Source organism: Salmo salar, chromosome ssa23 (assembly GCF_905237065.1).
Source record: "Salmo salar chromosome ssa23, Ssal_v3.1, whole genome shotgun sequence".
NCBI classification, from domain to species: Eukaryota; Metazoa; Chordata; class Actinopteri; order Salmoniformes; family Salmonidae; genus Salmo; species Salmo salar.
The window spans coordinates 50,203,656-50,215,210 of NC_059464.1; the positions used below are offsets into that span (position 1 = coordinate 50,203,656).

The 11,555-nt window shown below is 49.8% G+C and overlaps 1 protein-coding gene across 3 annotated transcripts in view; it reads left to right on the plus strand.

Annotated features, from left to right (window-relative positions):
* Positions 1–11,555, plus strand: part of dennd4a (DENN/MADD domain containing 4A) — a 127,007-nt gene that overhangs the window by 63,619 nt on the left and 51,833 nt on the right. For all 3 annotated transcript variants that reach the window (XM_045706298.1, XM_045706297.1, XM_045706299.1), the window contains one exon: positions 1,941–2,080. In XM_045706298.1, the coding sequence (XP_045562254.1) occupies positions 1,941–2,080 (140 nt within the window). The remainder of the gene's footprint in view (positions 1–1,940; positions 2,081–11,555) is intronic.

Sequence of the window (11,555 nt, forward strand, 5' to 3'; positions counted from 1 at the left end):
GGAGGCTGGATTCATGTAGACTAGGAGAGGAGGGAGGCGGACTTGACATATCCTTGGCATGCAGTTCAGATTATTGGTGTAAGTGGGGGGGGGGGAGGAGGGAGGGGTAAGGAGGGGTGGAAGGGGAGGAGAGGAGGGGGGTAAGGAGGGGTGGTGGGGAAGGAGAGGAGAGGAGGGGTGGAGGGGGGAGGAGAGGAGGGAGAGAAGGGAGGGGTAAGGAGGGGTAAGGAGGGGTGGAGGGGGAGGAGAGGAGAGGAGGGGTGGAGGGGAGGAGAGGAGAGGAGGGGTGGAGGGGGAGGAGAGGAGGGAGAGAAGGGAGGGGTAAGGAGGGGTGAAGGGGGAGGAGAGGAGAGGAGGGGTGGAGGGGGAGGAGAGGAGGGGAGGGGTGAAGGGGAGGAGAGGAGGGTCAAAGAAGGGAGGGGTAAGGAGGGGTGGGGGGAGGAGAGGTGGGGTAAGGAGGGGTGGAGGGGAGGAGAGGAGAGGAGGGGTGAAGGGGAGGAGAGGAGGCAAAGAAGGGAGGGGTAAGGAGGGGTGGAGGGGGAGGAGAGGAGAGGAGGGGTGGAGGGGGAGGAGAGGAGGGAGAGAAGGGAGGGGTAAGGAGGGGTGGAGGGGGAGGAGAGGAGAGGAGAGGAGGGGTGGAGGGGGAGGAGAGGTAAGGAGGGGTGGAGAGGGAGGAGAGGAGAGGAGGGGTGGAGGGGGAGGAGAGGAGAGGAGAGGAGAGGAGGGGTGGAGGGGGAGGAGAGGAGGGAGAGAAGGGAGGGGTAAGGACGATGATGCTGAGTTATGACCCTGATAGACATGGGCTCATTATTAATGCTTGTTTGTCTGGATTAACTCTTAGGCTCTGATCTGTAATAGGATATTGATATCTGGAATCTGTAGTCTCCTCTCTGGAATCTGTAGTCTCCTCTCTGGAATCTGTAGTCTCCTCTCTGGAATCTGTAGTCTCCTCTCTGGAATCTGTAGTCTCCTCTCTGGAATCTGTAGTCTCCTCTCTGGAATCTGTAGTCTCCTCTCTGGAATCTGTAGTCTCCTCTCTGGAATCACTGGTCTGGAATCAGTGGTCTGGAATCACTGGTCTGGAATCACTGGTCTGGAATCACTGGTCTGGAATCAGTGGTCTGGAATCACTGGTCTGGAATCACTGGTCTGGTATCACTGGTCTGGAATCACTGGTCTGGAATCACTGGTCTGGAATCACTGGTCTGGAATCAGTGGTCTGGAATCACTGGTCTGGAATCACTGGTCTGGAATCAGTGGTCTGGAATCACTGGTCTGGAATCACTGGTCTGGAATCACTGGTCTGGAATCACTGGTCTGGAATCACTGGTCTGGAATCACTGGTCTGGAATCACTGGTCTGGAATCACTGGTCTGGAATCACTGGTATCTTCTCTGTCGGACATCATTTCAATGATTTCCTGTTCCTGTCTGGCAACAGATGACAGATCACTGATCATAGATAGCATTAGCCGCTGTACGAGCTTTCTAGTCGTTGCCAAAGAAGAAGCAGGTCGTAGGAACAAAGGCACTTTCACTCTCATGTATAGAAATAATACCTGTTTCTGTAACTTGGCTGCTGTATGGATTCATTGTAGCTGTGTCTGTAGCCTTCTTGTGTCTTTGAACTGTGAACTGCGTTGTGGACAGACAGAATAGAGGACAGACAGAATAGAGGACAGACAGAATAGAGGACAGACAGAATAGAGGACAGAACTGTGTTGTGGACGGACAGAATAGAGGACAGGACTGTGTTGTGGACGGACAGAATAGAGGACAGGACTGTGTTGTGGACGGACAGAATAGAGGACAGGACTGTGTTGTGGACGGACAGAATAGAGGACAGGACTGTGTTGTGGACGGACAGAATAGAGGACAGGACTGTGTTGTGGACGGACAGAATGTAGGGCAAATGAATCAGGAAGTTGTGTTCCCTTTCAGATTCAGATGGACAGTGATGTCCCAGAAGACACCTGGTTGATAGAGCTGGACGAGTCCCATCGCAGTGAACACACTGTCTACATCAACCCTCCTGAACTAAGATCGTTGGCACAGGGAGAAGAGCATCCTCTCTGTTACAGGTACTGTTCACACACACACACACACACACACACACACACACACACACACACACACACACACACACACACACACACACACACACACACACACACACACACACTCACACTCACACACACACACTCTCACACTCACACACACACACACACACACACTCACTCACTAACACACACACACACTCACACTCACACACACACACTCACTAACACACACACACACTCACACTCACACACACACACACACACACACTCACACACACACACACACACACACACACACACACACACACACACACACACACACACACACACACACACACACACACACACACACACTCACTCACTCACTCACACTCACACACACACACACACACACACACACACACTCATTCACTCACTCACTCACTCACTCACTCACACACTCACTCACACACTCACTCACTCACTCACTCACTCACTCACTCACTCACTCACTCACACACACACACACCCAGGACTCCCAAGGTTCCTCAGCAGGGAGAGACTCAAATCAGTCCATTGTTGGAGCGTTAGTCACCACTGTAAAGCTTTGTGATTTTGTGCTTACTCTGAGTGTGTGTGTGTGTGTGTGTGTGTGTGCTTGCGATTATTCTGTGCTTTAAAAATAAATAAATGCTCTAAGCCCTCCCCTCCCCTCTCTGTCTCTGTCTCTGTCTCTGTCTCTGTCTCTGTCTCTCTCTCTCTCTCTCTCTCTCTCTCTCTCTCTCTCTCTCTCTCTCTCTCTCTCTCTCTCTCTCTCTCTCTCTCTCTCTCTCTCTCTCTCTCTCTCTCAATTCAATTTCAATTTAAGGGCTTTATTGACATGGGAAACGTTGCCAAAGCAAGTGAAGTAGATAATAAACAAAAGTGAAATAGCCTATAAAAATTAACAGTAAACATTACACTCACAGATGTTCTCTGTCTCTCAATTCAATTTCAATTTAAGGGCTTTATTGACATGGGAAACGTTGCCAAAGCAAGTGAAATAGATAATAAACAAAAGTGAAATAAACAATAAAATATTTACAGTGTTAGGTTGTAATTTTTCAGAGTAAATAACTAATGGACGCTAGAGAAGCTTAACCAAGTATATATATATATATATACCCTACTTTATACACTCCTCGTTCTCTCGTAACAGGATACTAAACCCTTATTACTCCCTTCTTCCTCTATAGCAATCCTTTGATCTCCTCCCGTCCTCCCAACACATTCCACAGCCATACTGTCTTTCTACAGAGAACCAATGAACGTGAAACACAGCCTCTATGCTTCTGATCTATCTATGTCTTTAATGTCTCAATGTTCCCAAGTTTAGCCCCCAGAATACAACAACAGTAAACATTTACACTCACAGAAGTTCCAAAAGATTAAAGACATTTCAAATGTCATATTTATGTCTTGATTTGACAGTCATCCAACGTTTCTTTGGTTTGTAGCCTGCGATGGTTTGTTGCCCTTTCTTACTGTCCCTTGAAAATGTTTTCTAATTGGTCGAACATTGTTGTCATGATGTACAAATAGTTAAAGTACGAAAGGGGAAAATAAATCAACATAAATATGGGTTGTATTTACAATGGTGTTTGTTCTTCACTGGTTGCCCCTTTTCTTGTGGCAACAGGTCACAAATCTTGCTGCTGTGATGAAACACTGTGGTATTTCACCCAGTAGATATGGGAGTTTTTGAATTCTTTGTGGATCTGTGTAATCTGAGGGAAATATGTGTCTCTAATATGGTCATACATTTGGCAGGAGGTTAGGAAGTGCAGCTCAGTTTCCACCTCATTTTGTGGGCAGTGTTGCACATAGCCTGTCTTCTCTTGAGAGCCAGGTCTGCCTACGGCGGCCTTTCTCAATAGCAAGGCTATGCTCACTGAGTCTGTACATAGTCAAAGCTTTCCTTAAGTTTGGGTCAGTCACAGTGGTCAGGTATTCTGCCACTGTGTCCTCTCTGTTTAGGGACAAATAGCATTCTAGTTTGCTCAATTTTTTGGTAAATTCTTTGGAATGTGTCAAGTAATTATCTTTTTGTTTTCTCATGATTTGGTTGGGTCTAATTGTGTTGCTGTCCTGGGGCTCTGTGGGGTCTGTTTGTGTTTGTGAACAGAGCCCCAGGACCAGCTTGCTTAGGGGACTCTTCTCCAGGTTCATCTCTCTGTAGGTGATGGCTTTGTTATGGAAGGTTTGGGAATCACTTCCTTTTAGGTGGTTGTAGAATTTAACGGCTCTTTTCTGGATTTTGATAATTAGCTGGTATCGGCCTAATTCTGCTCTGCATGCATTATTTGGTGTTTTACATTGTCCACTGAGGATATTTTTGCAGAATTCTGCATGCAGAGTCTCAATATGGTGTTTGTCCCATTTTGTGAATCTTGGTTGGTGAGCGGACCCCAGACCTCCCAACCGTAAAGGGCAATGGGTTCTATAACTGATTCAAGTATTTTTAGCCAGATGCTAATTGGTATGTTAATTTTATGTTCCTTTTGATGGCGTAGAAAGCCCTTCTTGTCTCTCAGATCGTTCACAGCTCTGTGGAAGTTACCTGTGGTGCTGATGTTTAGGTCGAGGTATGTACAGTCTGTTGTGTGCTCCAGGGCAACGACGTCTAGATGGAATTTGGATTCGTTGTCCTGGCAACTGGACCTTTTTTGGAACACAATTTTTTCCCCCCTCTGTCATTAGTCAGATTAATTTTATTATGCAGTGTATCAGCTTTGTCTGTAACTACTGATGGTGTTGTGGCTTATGTCAGGGATTCCAAACCTCTCCTCGTTGACCCCCAGCCATTCCAAACCTCTGAGACCCCCAGCCGTTCCAATCCTCTCTTCGGTGACCCCAGAGAGTCAGGACATCTGTTTAACATCCCATCCCGAAAACCAGCAACCCACACAGGGCAATGTCCCCAATCAGAGGAAAGAGTGCCTCCTACTGGCCCTCCAACACCACTTCCAGCAGCATCTGGTCTCCCATCCAGGGACCGACCAGGACCAACCCTGGTTAGCTTCAGAGGGATGCACAGTGGTATGCTGCTGGCTTACTTCTAAAGTGTAAAAACATGACATACCAAAACACGTTTACAGGGTTTGTTAACTCTTGAGTTTCCAACGAATTAGGTAAATCTGCTTTTAAGTTTTTCATACACCTCACTGCTGGAACACTTTGCATAACTCATTACAATTAGATGTTCTGGTGCCGCTCAGGCAGCTTAGGGTGTAGCTAAACCCAGTAGCTGAGGACTGTAACTGTTTTTAACAATTGTTGTGTTTTGTATTAATTGGGTTTTTGTTTTACATTGTATCGGTTGTTGAATTGTTGGGATCACGGCAGCCTTGGGACTGGGGACCCTGGTCTCAATGTTGTTTCCCTGGGAATGGGGATCCTGGTCTCAATGTGTTTCCCTGGGAATGGGGATCCTGGTCTCAATGTGTTTCCCTGGGAATGGGGACCCTGGGAATGGGGATCCTGGTCTCAATGTGTTTCCCTGGGAATGGGGATCCTGGTCTCAATGTGTTTCCCTGGGAATGGGGACCCTGGGAATGGGGATCCTGGTCTCAATGTGTTTCCCTGGGAATGGGGACCCTGGGAATGGGGACCCTGGTCTCAATGTGTATCCCTGGGAATGGGGACCCTGGGAATGGGGACCCTGGGAATGGGGACCCTGGTCTCAATGGGTTTCCCTGGGAATGGGGACCCTGGTCTCAATGTGTTTCCCTGGGAATGGGGACCCTGGTCTCAATGGGTTTCCCTGGGAATGGGGACCCTGGTCTCAATGGGTATCCCTGGGAATGGGGACCCTGGTGAGCTATTTCAGTGCTACAACTAAATTGTGAAACGTCTGATGGTAGCTGAGGAGAGGTATGAAAAACAGCGTTGTGTTAACCCTTACCCTGTCCAGCTACTGACAGCGTTACCCTGTCCAGCTACTGACAGCGTTGTATTTAACCCTTACCCTGTCCAGCTACTGACAGCGTTGTATTTAACCCTTACCCTGTCCAGCTACTGAAAGCATTACCCTGTCCAGCTACTGACAGCGTTACCCTGTCCAGCTACTGACAGCGTTACCCTGTCCAGCTACTGACAGCGTTACCCTGTCCAGCTACTGACAGCGTTGTGTTAACCCTTACCCTGTCCAGCTACTGACAGCGTTTCCCTGTCCAGCTACTGACAGCGTTGTGTTTAACCCTTACCCTGTCCAGCTACTGACAGTGTTACCCTGTCCAGCTACTGACAGCATTGTATTTAACCCTTACCCTGTCCAGCTACTGACAGCGTTGTATTTAACCCTTACCCTGTCCAGCTACTGACAGCGTTGTGTTAACCCTTACCCTGTCCAGCTACTGACAGCGTTTCCCTGTCCAGCTACTGACAGCGTTGTGTTAACCCTTACCCTGTCCAGCTACTGACAGCGTTTCCCTGTCCAGCTACTGACAGCGTTACCCTGTCCAGCTACTGACAGCGTTACCCTGTCCAGCTACTGACAGCGTTACCCTGTCCAGCTACTGACAGCATTACCCTGTCCAGCTACTGACAGCGTTGTATTTAACCTTTACCCTGTCCAGCTACTGACAGCATTACCCTGTCCAGCTACTGACAGCGTTACCCTGTCCAGCTACTGACAGCCTTACCCTGTCCAGCTACTGACAGCCTTACCCTGTCCAGCTACTGACAGCGTTACCCTGTCCAGCTACTGACAGCATTGTGTTAACCCTTACCCTGTCCAGCTACTGACAGCGTTACCCTGTCCAGCTACTGACAGAGTTACCCTATCCAACTACTGACAGCGTTACCCTGTCCAGCTACTGACAGCGTTACCCTGTCCAGCTACTGACAGTGTTACCCTGTCCAGCTACTGACAGCGTTGTGTTTAACCCTTACCCTGTCCAGCTACTGACAGCATAACCCTGTCCAGCTACTGACAGCGTTGTGTTTAACCCTTACCCTGTCCAGCTACTGACAGCATTACCCTGTCCAGCTACTGACAGCGTTGTATTTAACCTTTACCCTGTCCAGCTACTGACAGCGTTACCCTGTCCAGCTACTGACAGCATAACCCTGTCCAGCTACTGACAGCGTTGTGTTTAACCCTTACCCTGTCCAGCTACTGACAGCATTACCCTGTCCAGCTACTGACAGCGTTGTATTTAACCTTTACCCTGTCCAGCTACTGACAGCGTTACCCTGTCCAGCTACTGACAGCGTTGTGTTTAACCCTTACCCTGTCCAGCTACTGACAGCATTACCCTGTCCAGCTACTGACAGCGTTGTATTTAACCTTTACCCTGTCCAGCTACTGACAGTGTTACCCTGTCCAGCTACTGACAGCGTTGTATTTAACCCTTACCCCGTCCAGCTACTGACAGCAATACCCTGTCCAGCTACTGACAGCGTTGTATTTAACCTTTACCCTGTCCAGCTACTGACAGCGTTGTGTTTAACCCTTACCCTGTCCAGCTACTGACTGCGTTGTATTTAACCCTTACCCTGTCCAGCTACTGACAGTGTTGTGTTTAACCCTTACCCTTTCCAGCTACTGACAGCGTTACCCTGTCCAGCTACTGACAGCGTTGCCCTGTCCAGCTACTGACAGCGTTGTGTTTAACCCTTACCCTTTCCAGCTACTGACAGCGTTACCCTGTCCAGCTACTGACAGCGTTGTGTTTAACCCTTACCCTGTCCAGCTACTGACAGCGTTGTGTTTAACCCTTACCCTGTCCAGCTACTGACAGCGTTGTATTTAACCCTTACCCTGTCCAGCTACTGACAGCGTTACCCTGTCCAGCTACTGACAGCGTTACCCTGTCCAGCTACTGACAGCGTTGTGTTAACCCTTACCCTGTCCAGCTACTGACAGCGTTGCCCTGTCCAGCTACTGACAGCGTTACCCTGTCCAGCTACTGACAGTGTTACCCTGTCCAACTACTGACAGCCTTACCATGTCCAGCTACTGACAGCGTTACCCTGTCCAGCTACTGACAGCGTTGTGTTTAACCCTTACCCTGTCCAGCTACTGACAGCGTTACCCTGTCCAGCTACTGACAGCGTTACCCTGTCCAGCTACTGACAGCATTGGGTTAACCCTTACCCTGTCCAGCTACTGACAGCGTTACCCTGTCCAGCTACTGACAGTGTTACCCTGTCCAGCTACTGACAGCGTTGTGTTTAACCCTTACCCTGTCCAGCTACTGACAGTGTTACCCTGTCCAGCTACTGACAGCGTTGTGTTTAACCCTTACCCTGTCCAGCTACTGACAGCGTTACCCTGTCCAGCTACTGACAGCGTTGTATTTAACCCTTACCCTGTCCAGCTACTGACAGCGTTGTATTTAACCCTTACCCTGTCCAGCTACTGACAGCGTTGCCCTGTCCAGCTACTGACAGCGTTACCCTGTCCAGCTACTGACAGCATTACCCTGTCCAGCTACTGACAGCGTTGTATTTAACCTTTACCCTGTCCAGCTACTGACAGTGTTGCCCTGTCCAGCTACTGACAGCGTTGTATTTAACCCTTACCCTGTCCAGCTACTGACAGCATTACCCTGTCCAGCTACTGACAGCGTTGTATTTAAACTTTACCTGTCCAGCTACTGACAGCGTTGTATTTAACCCTTACCCTGTCCAGCTACTGACAGAGTTACCCTGTCCAACTACTGACAGCGTTACCCTGTCCAGCTACTGACAGAGTTACCCTGTCCAGCTACTGACAGCGTTACCCTGTCCAGCTACTGACAGCATAACCCTGTCCAGCTACTGACAGCGTTGTATTTAACCCTTACCCTGTCCAGCTACTGACAGCGTTACCCTGTCCAGCTACTGACAGCGTTGTATTTAACCCTTACCCTGTCCAGCTACTGACAGCGTTACCCTGTCCAGCTACTGACAGCGTTGTATTTAACCCTTACCCTGTCCAGCTACTGACAGCGTTGCCCTGTCCAGCTACTGACAGCGTTACCCTGTCCAGCTACTGACAGCGTTACCCCTGTCCAGCTACTGACAGCGTTGTATTTAACCTTTACCCTGTCCAGCTACTGACAGCGTTGCCCTGTCCAGCTACTGACAGCGTTACCCTGTCCAGCTACTGACAGCGTTACCCTGTCCAGCTACTGACAGCTTTACCCTGTCCAGCTACTGACAGCGTTGTGTTTAACCCTTACCCTGTCCAGCTACTGACAGCGTTGCCCTGTCCAGCTACTGACAGCGTTCCCCGTCCAGCTACTGACAGCGTTACCCTGTCCAGCTACTGACAGCGTTACCCTGTCCAGCTACTGACAGCGTTACCCTGTCCAGCTACTGACAGCGTTGTATTTAACCCTTACCCTGTCCAGCTACTGACAGCGTTACCCTGTCCAGCTACTGACAGCGTTACCCTGTCCAGCTACTGACAGCCTTACCCTGTCCAGCTACTGACAGCCTTACCCTGTCCAGCTACTGACAGCGTTACCCTGTCCAGCTACTGACAGCGTTGTGTTAACCCTTACCCTGTCCAGCTACTGACAGCGTTACCCTGTCCAGCTACTGACAGCGTTACCCTGTCCAGCTACTGACAGCGTTACCCTGTCCAGCTACTGACAGCGTTACCCTGTCCAGCTACTGACAGCGTTACCCTGTCCAGCTACTGACAGCGTTGTATTTAACCCTTACCCTGTCCAGCTACTGACAGTATTACCCTGTCCAGCTACTGACAGCGTTGTGTTTAACCCTTACCCTGTCCAGCTACTGACAGCGATTACCCTGTCCAGCTACTGACAGCGTTGTGTTTAACCCTTACCCTGTCCAGCTACTGACAGCGTTACCCTGTCCAGCTACTGACAGCGTTACCCTGTCCAGCTACTGACAGCGTTGTGTTTAACCCTTACCCTGTCCAGCTACTGACAGCGTTACCCTGTCCAGCTACTGACAGCGTTGTGTTTAACCCTTACCCTGTCCAGCTACTGACAGCGTTACCCTGTCCAGCTACTGACAGCGTTGTGTTTAACCCTTACCCTGTCCAGTTGCTGACAGCGTGTTACCCTTACCCTGTCCAGCTACTGACAGTGTTACCCTGTCCAGCTACTTACAGCGTTGTATTTAACCCTTACCCTGTCCAGCTACTGACAGCAATACCCTGTCCAGCTACTGACAGCGTTGCCCTGTCCAGCTACTGACAGCATTACCCTGTCCAGCTACTGGTACAGCGTTGTATTTAACCCTTACCCTGTCCAGCTACTGACAGTGTTGTGTTTAACCCTTACCCTGTCCAGCTACTGACAGCGTTACCCTGTCCAGCTACTGACAGCGTTGCCCTGTCCAGCTACTGACAGCGTTGTGTTTAACCCTTACCCTGTCCAGCTACTGACAGCGTTGTGTTTAACCCTTACCCTGTCCAGCTACTGACAGCGTTACCCTGTCCAGCTACTGACAGCGTTGTCTTACCCTGTCCAGCTACTGACAGCGTTGGCTCACCCTGTCCAGATACTGACAGTGTTACCCTGTCCAGCTACTGACAGCGTTGTATTTAACCCTTACCCTGTCCAGCTACTGACAGCGTCTGTCAGCTATACCGTTACCCTGTCCAGCTACTGACAGCGTTGTTACCCTGTCCAGCTACTGACAGCGTTGCCCTGTCCAGCTACTGACAGCGTTACCCTGTCCAGCTACTGACAGCGTTGTGCTTAACCCTTACCCTGTCCAGCTACTGACAGCGTTTTACCCTGTCCAGCTACTGACAGCGTTGTGTTTAACCCTTACCCTGTCCAGCTACTGACAGCGTCTGTAGCTACGACCGTTACCCTGTCCAGCTACTGACAGCGTTGTGTTTAACCCTTACCCTGTCCAGCTACTGACAGCGTTACCCTGTCCAGCTACTGACAGCGTTACCCTGTCCAGCTACTGACAGCATTGTGTTTAACCCTTACCCTGTCCAGCTACTGACAGCGTTGTATTTAACCCTTACCCTGTCCAGCTACTGACAGGCGTTACCCTGTCCAGCTACTGACAGCGTGGTTTAACCCTTACCCTGTCCAGCTACTGACAGCGTTGTATTTAACCCTTACCCTGTCCAGCTACTGACAGCGTTGTGTTTAACCGTTACCCTGTCCAGCTACTGACAGCGTTACCCTGTCCAGCTACTGACAGCGTTACCCTGTCCAGCTACTGACAGCGTTACCCTGTCCAGCTACTGACAGCGTTGTATTTAACCCTTACCCTGTCCAGCTACTGACAGCGTTGTATTTAACCCTTACCCTGTCCAGCTACTGACAGCGTTACCCTGTCCAGCTACTGACAGCGTTGCCCTGTCCAGCTACTGACAGCATTACCCTGTCCAGCTACTGGTACAGCGTTGTATTTAACCCTTACCCTGTCCAGCTACTGACAGTGTTGTGTTTAACCCTTACCCTGTCCAGCTACTGACAGCGTTACCCTGTCCAGCTACTGACAGCGTTGTATTTAAACTTTACCCTGTCCAGCTACTGACAGCGTTGTG